Raw genomic sequence first — 19503 nt, forward strand, 5'->3', positions numbered from 1 at the left:
TGAAAATGTATTTCACAATATCATTTTAAGTACATGTGATAATGCATACAAAAATATTTACACCAAGTGTGATGTTCAATTTTTCACTCAGAATGGACAGGTGTTACAACAGTAAAACAATCAATACTGAAATGTCTCTATCAAATCATGTTACTAGTATGCAAATCAGACACATTTTATTATTGAATTAAATTGATGTCAAAATATTTTTATTGTTGCATTTTAGCTAATCCTAACACTTTTACTAATCTTAACTTACTCCTCAACCTGTTACGAAAAATGTATATTTTTGACACAAGCTTTATCCCTTCTAGACAAAACCGGATTCATACTCCATCCCTTCCGAACTTGTCCTTTCCACTTTCAAGAGTATTTTATTTTTTTGGCTGGCTCATTCTCCTACCGCCTCGGTTCTGCCGCTACAAGCTATAAATAAAAAGACAATCTATATTATTTCTATAGGGCACAAAAAGCTTACTGAGATGATACACTGACTGTACGAAAGAGGTGCATGTAGGCATTTTCATAAAAACAGAATGACACACACAAACACAAGGAGAAAAATGTGTGGGAAGATGCTGCGGTGGACTGACCTGTTGATCTTGCTAATGTTAGCTAGCTACATCGTTGACACTGCATCTAGCTTAGACAGCTTGTAATGGCAACCTAATGTGAAGCTATACTGAACGAAAATATGAACGCAACATGTAAACTGTTGGTCTCATGTTTCATGAGCTGAAATAAAAGATCCCAGAAATTTTTCAGACGTACAAAAAAAGTATTAATCTACATTTTTTTGCACAAATGTATTTACATCCCTGTTAGTGATAATTTCTCCTTTGCCAAAATAATCCATCCACCTGACAGGTGTGTCTTTACCACCAAGCTGATTAAACAGCATGCTCATTACACAGGTGCACCTTGTGCTGGGGACAATAAAAGGCCACTAAAATGTGCAGTTGTCACACAACACAATGACACAGATGTCTCAAGTTTTGAGGGAGTGTGCTGACTGCAGGAATGTCCACCAGAGGTCATATGGGGAGCTAAAAACATGAGATGAAACTTTTTCTGTCACATTCTGGGTCAGCCAAAGCTAGCTAGTTAGCTAGCTAGCTACTTAGCCATTTGATTTGCACTTGTCCTCAAAACACAATTTCAACAACAGAATAATATATTAGAAATTACTTATCTTACTTCAGAAATATATAATATTACAAAGGCAGAAGGTAATTAAAGTGCAACTTACCTCTGATCGAGTCTGGCTAAGAACCCAAGAACAAAAATATGAAAACGTGCGCTTCCCTTCGAGAGCCGTGGTGGAGATAAAACTGGGTTTGATGGACAACTTTGAGAGCCAATGGACTTAAGAGTTTGATGACAACCTATTTTGAATACATTTCAGTGGTCAAGTGGTTGTGAAACGTTCATACAGACGTACAGTATCGTGTCATGTAAAAAATGTCATCCGACAGCGACAATTTTATAATATAAATCTATGTAACTAAAATAATTTGGTAAAATGTAATGGAGTAAAAAATAAGTTACTTCCTTCAGAAATTACTTGAGTAAGAGTAAAAGTACAGCCCACAGAGATTAACTAGAAATGTACTCGTTTCTCAAAGGACATTAGTGGACCAGATTCAAACCCATGCCTACTCTAGCATATGTTTACCGTTGTCAGCGGCTGTACCCACTGGACCACACAGGCACTGCGATAACCACCAATTTATTTTGCTTATTGTTTGCCTTGAACATATAATACAACAATTAATCAGTGGACCTACAGTCTAAATTATTGTATAGCCTACAAAACACTGCTTCCAGCTGCTCCCTGGTATTGATTCTCAATATTAAATAGACATTCAATTCCTCCTGCTGCAGATAATTTTCCTTCTGCAACGAAATGCGTCAAATTAAGATCCGACATCTGTATAAACCTGTCCAGTTTTGACAGAGCAGCCTGATTGGAGAGTTAAGGTGGTCTTTTCCAGAGTACAAGAAATTGTGTGTGTGTGTGTAGGTTTGTATTATGTTTTAATTGGGTGTATGTTTCTGTGTGTGTGTGTGTTTGTGTATGTGTGTGTGTGTGTGTGTGTGGTGTCTGCGTGTGCCAGCATGCATTAAAACCTATGGAATTCCCTTGGGATTCCCTTGGTAGTATAGGGTAGAGTCGTCAAACAAAGGATTTTTCACTTCCATCTCTCCAGTCTGCAATGAAATAAAAACTGTTGTTAAAAGCCAAACAAACACAGTCATCATCAATATGAATATTGTGTGTAAAACAAGGACAGAATTTGTGTTAATATATTATGTGTTTGTGCCTGAGTGTGTGTGTGTGTGTGTGTGTGTGTGTGTGTGTGTGTGTGTGGGTGTGCATGTCTGAGTGCGAGTGCATGTGTGTGTGTGTCCTAGCACACCCACCGGTGCAAGGCCAGGGCACTCGTACACAGTGAAGTCTCCGCCCACTTCTTCCTCATCTGATGTGACTTCTGAGTCAGTGACTTTCGTCTCTGATTTATGTCTGAAAAACAACAGAATCCACCAAGATGAATATGTGTGTGTGTATTCATATTTGAATGAAACTGAATTGTCGGACAGGTAGAGAGAGAGAAAGGACGCGAGACCAAAAGGGGCAGGAGGAGGAGTAGAGCTCACTTTTCCATGGAGAGCATCTGCTGTTTCTGATGCTGGTAGTGGTACATCTGAGCACTCTGGGCCAACTTCTTATCCCCCGACTGAGGAGAAAAGCGAGAAGCAGAGGAGAGACCAATGAAAACCACCCTCAGCGGGGAGGAAAAGCAGAGAAGAGGCAAAGCCTGAAAATCGGATGCTTACGTCACAGACATCCTGTGGTCAAATCACATTGACAGAAGGAAATTAATCATACAAAAAATTGTCTAGTCGCTTATTTACACACATATAGGGCCGGTATCCCGGACATAGATTAAGGCTAATCCTGGTCTAAAATGCATGTTCAAAATAGGGATCTTATATTCAAAGTGCTTCTTCGTCCAGGACTAAGCTTAAAGACAAACTTCAGCCATTTTTGAACGTTTCCTGTTGAAAAACAATATCCCCTGTATAAATACAGTAATGTACACACACTTATGGGTACACAAATATGTTATGAGCAAAACTTTGTTTTTGGACACAATTGCAAACTTCAAGAGTTGGCCATTCAAGGAGCTGGTCTGATGAGTTTACTCTGATGTCATCAGCCTCCCCACTTGATTGTGGAAACAACAGAGGACCAAAGAGAAAAGGGTCTAATCTGGGTCTGGGTAATATGGAATAGACTCCTAATGTATTTAGCTGAGGTGGATGTATTGTGCCCCATGCGGAACAATGCACTTACTGAAGTCCTGTTGGCTGTTCCATTTCCATTGCTTCCAAATGCAGGGTAATCTACCTTCTGGGCCAGACGTGATTCTTTCTGCAACCTGTAGGGGGCAACATTATTCTGAGCCATTAGAGACTAGGGAGACTGGAGCAGGAACAGTAGGCAAAATATATTTTTTTAAACATCTGCATTATGGACACATCCCAATAGCGCAATATTCCCTATATAGTGCACTACTTTGACCAAAGCTTTATGGACCCTGGTCCAAAGTGCACCATAGGCAGTAGGGTGCCATTTGGAATGCATCATAACAGTGCAGTGCTTAAATTGATCCTTTATAAAAATGTGTTGGAAAATGATTTAACATGCTCTAACAAAAACAACATTTGACAGTAAAACAATAGAAGGGAGTCTAGCACATCTTAGTTGTCAAATTAAATAATAACATATTGATATTGTTACTGTCTGATGTCTTACCTTACCCAGCCAACTGTAGCCAAGATCAGGGCCACAGTGCCAAAGATGATACACACAGAGATCATAACTGCAGAGGTCGAAACAAACAGAGAAGAGGATAGAGTGAAGACAAGATACCCATAAAAGGAGGAGAAATTATGAAATTGTGTGTGACTGCAGATGAAATCTAACCACTTTCAAATCTATTCCCTTCAGAAAGTACTCAGACCCCTTCACTTTTTCCACATTTTGTAACGTTACAGCCTTACTAAAAAAAATACTTACTTATTTTTTCCCCTTATCTACACACAATACCCCATAATGGCAAAGCAAAAATAGGTTTAGAAATGTTTGCACATTTGTTAAAAATAAAAAAAACTGAAATACCTTATTTACATAAGTATTCAGACTCTTTGCTATGAGACTCGAAATTGAGCTCAGGTGCATCCTGTTTCCATTGATCATCCTTGAGATGTTTCAACAATTTGATTGGAGTCCATCTGTGGTAAATTCAATTGATTGGACATGATTTGGAAAGGCACACACCTGTCTACAGTGGGGCAAAAAAAGTATTTAGTCAGCCACCAATTGTGCAAGTTCTCCCACTTAAAAAGATGAGAGAGGCCTGTAATTTTCATCAGTTACACTTCAACTATGACAGACAAAATGAGAAGAAAAAAATCCAGAAAATCACATTGTAGGATTTTTTATGAATTTATTTGCAAATTATGGTGGAAAATAAGTATTTGGTCACCTACAAACAAGCAAGATTTCTGGCTCTCACAGACCTGTAACTTATTCTTTAAGAGGCTCCTCTGTCCTCCACTCGTTACCTGTATTAATGGCACCTGTTTGAACTTGTTATCAGTATAAAAGACACCTGTCTACAACCTCAAACAGTCACACTCCAAACTCCACTATGGCAAAGACCAAAGAGCTGTCAAAGGACACCAGAAACAAAATTGTAGACCTGCACCAGGCTGGGAAGACTGAATCTGCAATAGGTAAGCAGCTTGGTTTGAAGAAATCAACTGTGGGAGCAATTATTAGGAAATGGAAGACATACAAGACCACTGATAATCTCCCTCGATCTGGGGCTCCACGCAAGATCTCACCCCGTGGGGTCAAAATGATCACAAGAACGGTGAGCAAAAATCCCAGAACCACACGGGGGGACCTAGTGAATGACCTGCAGAGAGCTGGGACCAAAGGAACAAAGCCTACCATCAGTAACACACTACGCCGCCAGGGACTCAAATCCTGCAGTGCCAGACGTGTCCCCCTGCTTAAGCCAGTACATGTCCAGGCCCGTCTGAAGTTTGCTAGAGAGCATTTGGATGATCCAGAAGAAGATTGGGAGAATGTCATATGGTCAGATGAAACCAAAATAGAACTTTTTGGTAAAAACTCAACTCGTCGTGTTTGGAGGACAAAGAATGCTGAGTTGCATCCAAAGAACACCATACCTACTGTGAAGCATGGGGGTGGAAACATCATGCTTTGGGGCTGTTTTTCTGCAAAGGGACCAGGACGACTGATCCGTGTAAAGGACAGAATGAATGGGGCCATGTATCGTGAGATTTTGAGTGAAAACCTCCTTCCATCAGCAAGGGCATTGAAGATGAAACGTGGCTGGGTCTTTCAGCATGACAATGATCCCAAACACACCGCCCGGGCAACGAAGGAGTGGCTTCGTAAGAAGCATTTCAAGGTCCTGGAGTGGCCTAGCCAGTCTCCAGATCTCAACCCCATAGAAAATCTTTGGAGGGAGTTGAAAGTCCGTGTTGCCCAGCAACAGCCCCAAAACATAACTGCTCTAGAGGAGATCTGCATGGAGGAATGGGCCAAAATACCAGCAACAGTGTGTGAAAACCTTGTGAAGACTTACAGAAAATGTTTGACCTCTGTCATTGCCAACAAAGGGTATATAACAAAGTATTGAGAAACTTTTGTTATTGACCAAATACTTATTTTCCACCATAATTTGAAAATAAATTCATAAAAAATCCTACAATGTGATTTTCTGGATTTTTTTTCTCATTTTGTCTGTCATAGTTGAAGTGTACCTATGATGAAAATTACAGGCCTCTCTCATCTTTTTAAGTGGGAGAACTTGCACAATTGGTGGCTGACTAAATACTTATATAGACAGGCACACACCTGTCTATATAAGGTCCCACAGTTGACAGTGCATGTCAGAGCAAAAACCATGCCATGAGGAAGGAATTGTCCGTGTAGCTCCGAGACAGGATTGTGTCGAGGCACAGATCTGGGGAAGGGTACCAAAACATTTCTGCAGCATTGGAGGTCCCCAAGAACACAGTGGCCTCCATCATCCAATCAAGAAGTTTCGAACCACCAAGACTCTTCCTAGAGCTGGCCGCCCAGCCAGACTTAGCAATCGGGGGAGAAGGACCTTGGTCAGGAAGGTGACCAAGAACCCGATGGTCACTCTGACAAAGCTCCAGAGTTCCTCTGTGGAGATGGGAGAACCTTCCAGAAGGACAACCATCTCTGCAGCACTCCACCAATCAGGCCTTTAGAGTGGCCAGACGGAAGCCACTCCTCAGTGACGGCACATGACAGCCCGCTTGGAGTTTGCCAAAAGGCACCTAAAGGACTCTCAGACCATGAGAAACAAGATTCTCTGGTCTAATGAAACCAAGATTGAATTCTTTGGACTGAATGCCAAGCGTTACATCTGGAGAGAACCAGGCACCACTTATCACCTAGCCAATACCATCCCTACGGTGAAGCATGGTGGTGGCAGCATCATGCTGTGGGGATGTTTTTCAGCGGCAGGGAATGGGAGACTAGTCAGGATCGAGGGAAAGATGAACGGAGCAAAGTACAGAGAGATTCTTGATGAAAACCTGCTCCAGAGCGCTCAGGACCTCAGACTGAGGCGAAGGTTCACCTTCCAACAGGACAACAACCCTAAGTGCACTTAGTAGAGCTGGCCTGGTCTCACGCCACAAACGTGTCACTACTTTCAACTAATAAAGACACTTACTGACAAGGAGACTGTCCTTGGAGGGGTATGGGATGGCTATGGGGCCTCCAGGTCCCCCCGGTCCCACCCTCTCCAGAGCCCCAGGGGCAGGCTGCGGGGTCCGGGTAGAGGGGTGGGCGGTAGTGGGCTGCTCCGCAGAAGGTTGGGCCTTGCCTCTCTGTCTGGGAGACTTTGTCTGAGTCATAGGAACTGCCTTGGAGGGGGTGTCTGGGAGAGAGAGCGAATAAGAGAGCGGAAGAGAGAGACAGAGACATTGTTATTATTGTGGTGTAGATAACGTTTTATATATAGCGACACGCATCTATGGAAAAGTAACTGAAACGTAATACAATTCAGAGAAATGCATACGGAATGTAGGCTCACCTGATTGTTTTGATTGTTTGACCTCAGACACTTCCTGTTTGGCAATGACTGATTGAAGGAAGTCAATTTCTTCATCTAGATCAGAGAAGGCTGTCACTTTACCTGAGGAGAAAGACATTGGCAGATAAGAGTCCATATGAACATCATGCCTTTGTTCAGGATATCTTCTTATATGTATGTATATTGTGCTTCTACATTTGTGAGTTTTGTATTTGTATTTATTAAGGATCCCCATTAGTTCCTGCCAAGGCAGCAGGTACTCATCCTGGGGTCCAACAACATTAAGGCAGTTAACTAAATTAAAAATATTACATGACATTCATAATGATTTTCACAACACATTAAGTGTGTGCCCTCAGGCCACTACCACACAATACAAAATCCATGTGCACGTGTGTATAGAGGGAGTGAGTTATCATGTGTCTGTGTATGCGTGTGTCTGTGCCTGAGTGTGTGTCTATTCACAGTCCCCGCTGTTCCATAAGGTATATTTTTATATGTTTTTTTAATCTGATTCTACTGCTTGGATCAGTTACCTGATGTGGAATAGGGTTCCATTGCTCTATGTAGCACTGTGCACCTCTCATAGTCTACTCTGGAATTTGGGATTGTGAAGAGACCTCTTGTGGCATGTCTTGTGGGGTATGCATGGGTGTCCGAGCTGTGTTGTAGTAGTTTAAAACAGACAGCTCGGTGCATTCAGCATGTCAATACTTCTTACAAAAACAAGTAGTGATGAAGTCAATCTCTCCTCTACTTTGAGCCAACAGAGATTGACATGCATCTTATTAATGTTAGCTCTCCATGTAAATTTAAGGGCCAGCTGTGCTGCCCTGTTCTGAGCCAATTGTAATTTTCCTAAGTCCCTCTTTGTGGCACCTGAACAGACAACTGGACAGTAGTCCGGGTGCAACAAAACTAGGTGCTTGTAGGACCTTGTAAGTGTTAAGAAGGCAGAGCAGTGCTTTATTATTGACAGACTTATCCCCATATTAGCTAGTGTTGCATCAACATGTTTTGACTATGACAGTTTACAACCCAGGGTTACTGCAAGCAGTTTAGTCACCTCAAATTGCTCCACTTCCACATTATTCATTACAAGATTAGTTGAGGTTTAGAATTTAGTGAATGATTTGTCCCAAATACAATACTAAGTTTTTGAAATAATTAGGACTAACTTATTTCTTGCCACCCATTCTGAAACTAACTGCAACTCTTTGTCACTCGCTTTAGTAGCTGACGTGTATAGTGTTGAGTCATCCGCATACATAGACACACTGGCTTTCAGTGGTATGTCACTGGTAAAGATTGGGGAAAAAAGTAAAGGGCCTAGACAGCTGCCCTGGGGAATTAATTATTCTACCTGGATTATGTTGGAGAGGCTTCAATTAAAGAACACCCTTTGTGTTCTGTTAGACAAGTAACTCTTTATCCACAATAGAGCAGGGGGTGTAAAGCCATAACACGTAAGTTTTTCCAGCAGCAGATTATGATCGATAATGTCAAAAGCCGCACAAGTCTAACAAAACAGCTCACACAATCTTTTATCATCAATTTCTCTCAGCCAATCATCAGTCATTTGTGTTAGTGCCATGCATGTTGAATGCCTTTCCCTATATGCGTGCTGAAAGTCTGTTGTCAATTTGTTTACTGGAAAATAACATTGTATCTGGTTCAACAGAATTTTTTCCAAAAGTTTACTAAGGGTTGGTAACAGGATGATCGGTCTGCTATTTGAGCCAGTAAAGGGTGCTTTACTATTCTTGGTTAGCGGAATGACTTTTGCTTCACTCCAGGCCTGAGGGCACACACTTTCTTGTAGGCTTAGAATGAAGATATGGCAAATAGGAGTGGCAATATCGTCCGCTATTATCCTCAGAAATGTTCCATCCAAGTTGTCACCCAGGTGGCTTGTCATTGTTGATAAACAAAAATATATTTTCACCTCTTCCACACTCACTTTTCGGAATTCAAAGTTACAATGCTTGTCTTTCATAATTTGGTCAGTTAGTGTTTACCTATTTAGTAGTGTTTGTTGCTGGCATTTCATGCCTACATTTGCTAATCTTGCCGACGAAAAAAATCATTAAAGTAGTTGGCAATATCAGTGCGTTTTATGATGAATGAGTCACCTGATTCAATGAATGATGGAGGGGAGTTTGCCTTTTTGCTCAAAATGTCATTTAAGGTGGTAACCATATAACTGAGAACAGAGTGTGGGCGTGAAAGAGCAAGCATTAGAAGAAACAGGACATCCTGTTGTGTGACTGCAAGCGCATGAAGCAACCCATGAGAGAGCCAGTGAGTGTGTGTGTGCGTGTGTGTGTGTATAAATGTGTTTGTGTGATTGAGAGTGTGCCGGTGTGTTGTTTGTTTGGGCAACAGTGAAAGAGAGACAAAACCAGGGTGTTGTTTAACAGCTCTTTTGGCCAGACAGTAGGCCACATTCCAGGACTAGGCCACAGTTCTCCCTGGTTACCGGTATACATAGTGTGTGTGTGGCCAGGGGTTGAAGCACCGCAGGGGGCTTGTGCAATCACCCTGCCCCTCTGTCTTGGCCCTGCTCCCTCTCACACACAAGTCCCTAAATCTCACTCAGCTGAGTGCTAATGGTGATGATAATCTCTCCCTCCCCAAGGTTATTCTAAAAGACCAGGGAGTTCTACACTGTTTACGTGATAAGCTAAATATGATTCAGATTCAATATTTAATTACTATAGTGAGACATCATGAGCCATATCACTAACTAAGCCACTTCTTTGAATATGCTTAGTAATGTCTCATTGTGTTTGTATTAGCATGAGCGCCGTGCTATTAATGATTAAGGTGTTGTCCTCTACAGAAGGGTGGCCATCTGGCGGTGGTAATGTGCGTGATATGATGTGACGGCACTTTCAGTCTGTGCTTTGTTACTTTCTCACCCCCCCTCTATCCCATTTAGTGTGATCCACAGCAGGTGTCAGTGGGGGTGGGTCATGCCATCTGTACTTTGCAGGTGGTGGAGTGCTCCAAGTGTGCCAGTGTACCTGCCAGCAAGAACACTTTATACCCTACTTTGTTAGCTAACTTAAACATCTGAGGAAAATGTCAACATTTGAAAGAAAAGGAGAACATTCCTGAGATATTGTGTTGGCATGAGTACTTGAGTGAGAGGGTACATAGAAGAATCAGTGAGCATGAACCACAAAAAAGGGAGCATAAGGGTATGCATTTATATATGTTTGTTTGAGTGGGAGTGTGTAGTAGATAGAGAAAACAAGAACGGGGAAATTGATGTGTGTGTGTGTGTGTCAGTAAACCCTCACACACTGACTAAGCATACACCTCTCCATGCATCAGAGAGGAGGTTTTGGCACCAGGTTGATAATTAACCATAACTCAAGAGGTGCCAAGAGGGATGTAAGGTGCACTAGCCTTGAGCACGGGTGAGTGAGGGCTTGACAACGCGCTGGCTTGGAAATAACAGCGATTAGTGTGGACGAAATTGAGGAAATTGAGAAAAAGGATGGGGGGAGGTTAGTAGTACAGAATTAGGCAGACCATGATTGATTGCACACTCCAGCACAGTAGGTGGCGGCATGCACCTTAAATGTTTGTTTGCGGACTGCCATGGTATCATAGAAGTAGAAGAAGAGGGATGTAAGTTTATGAAAACAAACAGTAAACAGTCAGACTCTCTTATTCCTATCATTTCCATCCACCCTTTCCCACCCTGGCTGGGCGTTAGTCATACATCAGGACAACGCATTCAGTTTCCCATCACAACATAAAGACCGAATCTGTCATTTGTTTTTACAGTCAAAGGGGCTGCCCTGCTCTTGTTTGTGAACTGAAGGAATGGGTCTTGAAGGCGAATAAAAGTATCTAATGGATGTGTAAATTAAACTTACTGACACTTTTTCTAATTGTTTACCAGATTGAATGAGTATAATACCTGACCGAATAGTTGAATTCAGACCCACACATGACCAAACACTATGCATTATTTCATCAATACATGGCTTCCAATAGTACAAAAATATTAGTCTCACTAGCTAGGTTTCCATCCAATTGGCGACAGATTTTCATGCAAATATTTTAGAGTCTGCATTAGTATATTTACATCGAATAGACTTGGGGAATTTCTCAGGGGTTCATTCTTAGGGTCTACTGCTGCCCTCTTGTGGCTATGAGAACAATGTGCCGGGGAGTATTTTCAATAGGACCTCTTCCATTTTAATTTTAACTAGACCAGTCAGTCAAGAACAAATTCTTATTTACAATGACGGCTAGGAACAGTGGGTTAACTGCCTTGTTCATGGGCAGAATGACAGATTTCTACCTTGTCAGCTCATGGATTCAATCTAGCAACCTTTCGGTTACTGGCCCAATGCTCTAACCACTAGGCTACCTCCATACAGTGCATTAGGTTAGATGGGCAATCATTGTCACTGGAATGTTAGCAGCTATCTTCTTGACCACACATGATAAAGCTTGTCGACCCAAGCCTATATTTGGGTCAGAGGTACTTGGTCAACATCCATAACATGTCTTGGTTAACTATTCCATCCTCAACATTGCAACAACCCATTTGTCGCTCCATGGTGACACTCATCATAGCTATGTAAAACACAGCATAAAACACATTTTCAAGTGAATTTTTCCTGAACACCAAATTCCCAAGAGTATTGTCCCTTGTACAGGTGTCTATCAAATTCCATCAACCCTAGTAGTCACCATGTTAAACAGAATATTGAAATAAATCACAAGGACTTCACTATTTTTAAATGAACATCACTACCACTCAACTCATTGACTCCTCAATGCATTTCCCATCAGGACTAACATAGTCAGCGCTCCACACTGAATCAACTAACAGCACGGCATTGAATAACATCCCTGATTCCTAATGGATTGTCAACAGCTGTCATTAGGCTCCATTAGAGAGCTTCATTAGCTTTGCTTAGCCCCCTATGCATCATCCCTCCCCGCACCCCGTCTCTCCCCATCTCTAGAGGGTCTCCCTGTTCCCCATGTCCAGCTTCTGATCGATTATTAGCCCCTAGGTCTGACTCTGGAGGGGTCAGTTTGACCACAGCTTTACCTGCTGTTGATGACCACACGTACACATGGACTCAGGTACCTGTCCCTGTTTCTGGGTAGAGCTCTGCCCTCAGTACATACTGTGTGTATACATATCCAGTTCTCCTGACTGGTTGCCAGCCTTATTACCAGACAGGGCCCATAGCTCCAGTGTTTACCTATGGAAGTGTATGCCTTGATGTCAAACACAGGCTTGTCTTACACACACAAAGAGTACTGTTCACTAACTGTACTCACCTAGCTACTGTTATTTACCTACCCTCTCACCTCTGCTCCTCATGGCGGCCACTGTAAAACCAGTGAATAACAGTACTACTCTTCCCTTTCTGAGAAGATACATATTGTACCTACCACCGGTGGCTGGTGGCACCTTAATTGGGGAGGATGGCTCATAGTAATGACTGGAAGAGTTAATTGAATGGTATCAAACACATCAAACACAGTTTCAAATGCTTAATACCCATTCCATTCACTCAATTTCAGCCATTATTATAAGCCGTCCTCCCCTCACCAGACTCCTGTGGAACCTACCCATGACAACTTTACCGACAAAGCATGGCACCTACACTCACATATCTGTGTATTAGTATGTGTGTGTGCGCGTGTGAAAGAGAAAACAAGAGGTAGTATGCTCATGTATGCGAGTGTGTTTGCGTTTGTGTAAATTTGTAAATGTGTGTATTACATGTTGCTGTGGAGAGTGTATTTGCTTATTTTGTGTACACCAGTGGAGGCTTCTGAGGGGAGAACGGCTCTTAATGACTGGAACGGAGTGAATGGAATGGCATCAAACCATGTGTTTGATGTATTTGATACCATTCCACCTATTCCCCTCCAGACATTATCACAAGCCCGTCCTCCCCAATTAAGATGCCACCAACCTCCTGTGGTGTATACTGATGTGCATCCTGCTGCTCTCTCATACATAATCTAAGACATCCGAGTTGCTAGATTTAATAATGTATCCGTTTCGGCTCCACTGGGTCACATAAGCCTCTCTCTGGTCCTGCTGTGTCTGGATGGGGTCATCTCTCCATGGACAACAGCCTCTGTCTACATGTGTACTGGAGAAAACATCCATAAGCTTCCTCAATAGACACAGCCTATGGAGATAAGAGATAAGATCATGCTAAAAATAAGCACAAATATGTTTAGCACATAAAAGGAACATAAAAGGTAAGGCTTTGGATGGTGACATGTCCGGATTGCTCTGATTAGGAGCACATCTCCATTGATGTACACCTCATCCTGTACATAGGGGCTGCATCCCAAATGGCACCATATGGGCCCTGGTCAAAAACAGTGTGCTATATACAGGTTGCCCTGGATGCAGAACTGAGCGATTTCCCCTTAGATAGGCCAGCTGTAAAGTCAAAATTGGCTATATTTTAAAGATTCATGAAAAAGTGGTCTTAATTTAAGGTTAGGCATTAGGCTTAGCAGTGTGGTTAAGTTTAGGGTAAGGTAAAAAATCTGAATTTATGATTTTGTGGTTGTGCCAGCTAGTGACCACTCTGCAGAGCTGCCTCCAGAACAAGATTCATGACAAAAAATGCTAACCTGTGCACTATATAGGAAATACGGTACTATTTCAGACATAGCCAGCAGTCTCTGACCACATGGTAAGCTCCCCACAGGGGCAGTTTGTTCTAGCCAGCCCTCACAGGTTTATGTAACCTAGCCCAGTGGTCTGTAGCACTCATACCACACCACCACAACACACTCAAACCACACCATAACACACCACCACAACAACCTGGCCTTCACAATACACACACACACACACCGCTTCTGCTTTGTCAGAATTTCTGCGAATTAGATGCTCCTAGGTTGATAAACTCCCTCCTCAAACAAAGTTCTCGCTCTCCTTTTCATCCGCTCTTATTTTTCTTTCTCTCATATCTCTCTGTGTGATGCCGTGACCCCTAATCTAATGTCCTCTGCTGCAGACCCAACTAAATGATTCATCCTGGAGAGAAACACACACAGAGAGAGAAAGACACACAAACAGACAGAGAGAGAGAGGCAAGGTAGAGGTGGCAGGGTAAGAGAGAATATCTCCCACTTCCTCTCTATTTCTCCTCTCCCTCTATTTCTTTCACAAACCATGGCATGCCTTGTAAAATCACCGGACAATAAAAATGAAAAATGTTATTTATTTCCACGGAGCAACACTTTTACAGAATGAAATTAGATTGTATGAAGGAGCCAGAGAGAGTGAAAGAGGGAGAGATGGAAGGGGAGAGTAACAGAGAGAAAGGGAGATATGCAGGAAAGAGAGATGCATGCAGTACTCTGGGTGATTAAATGCAGTGGTCATCTGTCTGTGGGCAGCAGGAGCGGGGATTAGAGAAACACAGGATCAAACTACAGCGCACAGAGAGAGGGAGAAATAAGGACAGATTGATGCAGAGAGCGAAAGAGAGAGCTGAAGAGATCGAGGGAGAGAGAAGAATGGAGAGATCAATAGGGAGAAGGAGGGAGAGGAATTGATAAGGAAGGCGATAGCGTAAAGAAAAAAAGGGGTATCGAATAAATATAGAAGAGGGAGATTGAGAGTGAAAGCGGTAAGCAAGGAGGGGGACTGGGAGAGTGAGGGAGGAGGAGAAAGAGGAGTAGTGAGGGTTTCCTGTCTTTTTCACTGTGGACAGTGGTGTAAACAGTCTGTGTCACTGTGGCTCACTATGCCCACTCTTAAAGCACAGAGTTAGTTACTCATGGCTACACCGCGAACAAAGGCACACACACACATCCAATTAAAACAGCAGCCTCTCTGCATCAGCTCATGAACCACTTTGTGTGACCAAACTGTGTTTGACCTAAGCCCATAACCCATGTCTGGATGCTCAGAGATCTGTAGCTTGACACAGGTTGTGTCCCAAATGGCACTCTATTCCCTACATAGTGCACTACTTTGACCCCTTTGTAGTTTACTATGTAGGGAATAGTGTGCCATTTGGGATGCAAACACAACCAGGGAAAGGATGATGATTGATGTTCATTGAACATACGTAGAAAATGACCCTGTGCTGTTGAAGAAGCTTCATCAAATAAATTCAACAACATCTTTCGTAAATTACCCAAATCCCCTTGCTTTCCTACATTATAAATGGAGATTGTGGGGCCGTTTGAGTGTGCATAATGTGTGTAATATCCAGACCAACATACCATGGTGATGGCGCCTCTTCCTTGCTACACACTGTCCTTCCTCGTTCTCTTCCAATGGGGTGAGGCAGGGGCCGCAGTAGGAGGTGCCAGGTTTGCAGAAGTGCCGCCCCTCACGGGCACAGTCTATGTGGTGCGGGCACTTACCCCCAGCTAAATAGAAAAAGAGAGCCAGACGTTAGATAACACTTTTGCTCACCTCCTCTAACAGAACATACTGAATCATGGTCATCATGATTCTTATGGAGTGTGTGTGAGAGGACAGGAACATGAGTGTGTCACATCATCCCCCAGGTGTCATGACAAAAGAGGCTGCTTGGAGATGACAAGATGCCATGTAGTCATGACAACTGATTGAATTAAAGATTAATTGACGCACCAGTGGCAAACGACATTTTATTATGTACAATGTAGAGGGATTTCGAATAGCAAAACCTTCTGACTGTGCTATTGTCTTCATTGCATGAACATCATGTATTGGTTAGAACTCTGTTTTCAGACACAGACCCAAGCTATTGTAATCACATTGTTCTGAATTTAAAAACAGTTACCAGGGAACTGAGGAGAGCTGCTGAGGGGAGGACGGCTCATAATAATGGCTGGAACGGAGCGAATGGTATGTCATACCATTCCACTTATTGCGGTCCAGCCATTACCACGAGCCCGTCCTCCCCAACTAGGGTGCCACCAACCTCCTGTGACACACACAAACGTCTTCACCTGTTCCCTGGCTCAATTGACCTTAGAAAAAGTAGTCCTTCCAACCAGCAGTGTCATCTATCAAAATGATTGAAAGAATATACAATTAGACCTTCAAGGCCTAGATCGTGATGTTCTGCTGATCAGGATTATAAACCAGGTTGACAGCATGAATGCTTGAATAATTCTCCAATCTGTGATTATCAACATCCCTATCTAGCCATACCATGCCGTACATATCTAATGTGTAAGCATTGGCTGGGAGACACACACACACACACACCACACACACAGAAAGTGGGTCACAAGGTGTATTTTGTTGCAGAGGGTAGGCAAGGACATAGCAATAGACTTAGCAGCCTATCAGGGCTTAAAGAGCCAGAGTTTTAACTTTTTTAACCTTTATTTAACTAGGCAAGTCAAGAACAAATTCTTATTTATAATGACGGCCTACCGGGGAACAGTGGGTTAACTGCCGTTCATGGGCAGAACAGATTTTTACCTTGTCAGCTCGGGGATTCGATCCAGAAACATTTCGGTTACTGCCTCAATGCTCTAACCACTAGGCTACCTGCCGCCCCAGAGTGGTACAGTAACCATGGGCTGTTAAAAGTGCACAGTACAGGAGGAGGGTATTCATAGAAACTCATGCCCCCTAGGCTGCTGCAGAACTACAACATCTGTCGCCATAATGACCTCCATGGCAACAGGATCTCTGACATCAGGAGGTGTGAGTCACAGTAGTGTTTACGTTAGTGTGTATTGTATGTCAGTGGAGGCTGCTGCGGGGAGGACAGCTCATTAGAATGGCTATATAATGAGTTCCACTTATACCGCTCCAGCCTTTAACATGAGCCCGTCCTCCCCAATTAAGGTGCCACCAACCTCCTCTGCTGTATGTGTGTATGTCATAGGCCCCGTGTGGCTCAGTTGGTAGAGCATGGCGCTTGCAACGCCAGGGTTGTGGGTTCGATTCCCACGGGGGGCCAGTACAAAAAAAGTATGAATGTATGTACTTGTAAGTCGCTCTGGATAAGAGCGTCTGCTAAATGACTTAAATGTAAATGTAATAGGCTGTGTCCAAAATCTGGATTGCCCACTACTTACTGCATACTGTGTACCAATCTTACAACATACTATTTAGAACATACTGTTTAGTAAAAATGTATGCAGTAAGCAACAAATATCAGCATACTAGGCTCATCCTACTGAGAATGTGTCATCTAATCCACAATCGCGTTGATTCCTGCCATTCGTTAATTTTGGTATAGCGTGTCCCCTCAGCTGATTGTAGCGAATTCTGCTAAATGTGTACGACATCCTGGCATTTAAAGCCTATAAATTTCACATACTCCAATCCAGTGGAGGCTGCTGAGGGGAAGACGGCTCATAATAATGGCTGGAATGGAGTCAATGGAATGGTTTCAAACACATAAAAGACATGGTTGATATCACTCCATTCCAAAGATTTTTATGAGCCATCCTTCCCTCAGCAGCCTCCACTGCGCCATTCTGTGATTGTCAACATCCCTATCTAACCATATCACCCCTTAGATCGCTCATGTTCATGCATAGGCTATTTAGAATGCAAGTACGGGTTTTCGGACACGGCCTGAGTATTAAGTGTGTGTATAAAATAATTGGTGTTTTCACTTAAGGAGTGCACCACTAAGCCGCCCACCTCCAGCTTGCCTGACTTCCCTACTCACTTGCCTGTCCTTCTGAAGGTGGCAGTGCTTATGTTACCCAGGCCACACTGGGATCATGCACTGTTGACTGTTCCCACATGTGATGTGGCTTTGGAGGCCACATATCCTGCCCTTTGAAGGATTTTAATCCCAACTTCCCTTCATGTATATATCTCTGTCTGTCCACTTCTCTCCATCCATGGTTCTTTTCATCAAATTGTGCCAGATAATTTTTTTCTTCTTCTCTGACTGATTGCTCTTCCTTGATCTGAAGACTTGTGCCAAGGTCACCTGGATCATTGTCACATAATGGGGACCAGATCATGACAAAAAAATGCAGTGCGTCTTCAGACAAGGAACTGTTTACTTTATAAAATGACACCCATCTCTCTACTGCTCCATATCACATCTTTCTGTCTGGCTTGGCTGATGTCATTATGGTAGCATGTAGTGATTCTACTGAGAATAGAGATATACACTGAGTGTACCAAATATTAAGAACACCTGCTCTTTCCATGACATAGGCTGATCAAGTGGATCCAGGTGAAAGCTATGATCCCCTTATTGATGTCAATTGTTAAATCCACTTCAGTGTAGATGAAGGGGAGGGGACAGGGTAAAGAACAATTTTTAAGCCTTGAAACAATTGAGACTTGGATTGTGTATGTGTGCCATTCAGAGGGTGAATGGGCAAGACAAAAGATTTAAGTGCCATTGAACCGGGTATGGTAGTAGGTGCCAGGCACACTGGTTTGTGTCAAAAGAAACTACACCGCTACTGGGTTCTCACACTCAAATGTTTCCTGGGTGTGTATCAAGAATGGTTCACCCCCCAAAGGACATCCAGCCAACTTGACACAACTGTGGGAAGCATTGAAATCAACATGGGCCAGCATCCCTGTGGAACGCTTTCGATACCTTGTTGAGTCCATGCCCCGATGATTTGAGGCTGTTCTGAAGGAAAAAGTGGTGGGGGTTGCAGGGGGTGCAACTCAATGTTAGGAAGGTGTTCCTAATGTTTTGTATACTCAGTGTAGTACCAAATAAATATATATCTGAAAGCATTGTTCAGATCATTATATCGGTGTTGCCTCTATGTTCTGTGGTGTAAGTATCATTAGCCTGCAGTTCTGCTATAGTTTTCTTTTTAAGCGGGAAGTTAATGTTGCACAGAAAATTGCAGCCCTGAAGACTGTGATCTTTAAGCTTTACTAACACACACACACACAAAATCCAAGTGCATCTTCCCCAGCTGAAGCACCACCTCTTTGCAGTCATAATGGTAGTGAATTAAGAGATAAGTGCATCATCAGCCCAAGGTACCACAGCATGAAGCAATTAAAGGAGAATAGTCTGAGTCACACCTAAGGCACTTCATTAAACCTGCGACTGAGGTGGGTGGAAAGAAAGAATGGTGAGAGAAAGAGAGGAGGGAGAGGCTTAATACAGAAGAGCTCATTGCTAGAGCATCACTACTGAGGCATATGTGGAGACACTGACAGGATGGCTAAAGGCTCTAGTCAAAAGAAGTGCACTATGTAAGGGAATAAGATGCACTGTGTCTATAGGGTCTTCATGACACCATCACTATCATCACTGTGAGACAGCATCCTACGCACATTCCCTTTTTGTCCTCATCTTGTCAATCGCCACAAACACAATGTGATTACAAAAGGAGAGAATGTCAATAAACC

The 19503-nt window shown here is 42.8% G+C and overlaps 1 protein-coding gene across 1 annotated transcript in view; it reads right to left on the reverse strand.

Moving 5' to 3' along the window:
• Positions 1–1713: 1713 nt before the first annotated feature.
• Positions 1714–19503, reverse strand: part of LOC120025843 (neural proliferation differentiation and control protein 1-like) — a 37649-nt gene continuing 19859 nt past the window's right edge. Inside the window, exons 2-9 of the mRNA XM_038970540.1 lie at positions 15426–15575; positions 7176–7277; positions 6813–7019; positions 3821–3887; positions 3359–3443; positions 2659–2738; positions 2425–2524; positions 1714–2211 (exon numbers count right to left, since the gene is read on the reverse strand). Of these exons, the coding sequence (XP_038826468.1) occupies positions 2131–2211; positions 2425–2524; positions 2659–2738; positions 3359–3443; positions 3821–3887; positions 6813–7019; positions 7176–7277; positions 15426–15575 (872 nt within the window). The 3' untranslated portion in view covers positions 1714–2130. The remainder of the gene's footprint in view (positions 2212–2424; positions 2525–2658; positions 2739–3358; positions 3444–3820; positions 3888–6812; positions 7020–7175; positions 7278–15425; positions 15576–19503) is intronic.

Source organism: Salvelinus namaycush, chromosome 31, assembly GCF_016432855.1.
Source record: "Salvelinus namaycush isolate Seneca chromosome 31, SaNama_1.0, whole genome shotgun sequence".
NCBI classification, from domain to species: Eukaryota; Metazoa; Chordata; class Actinopteri; order Salmoniformes; family Salmonidae; genus Salvelinus; species Salvelinus namaycush.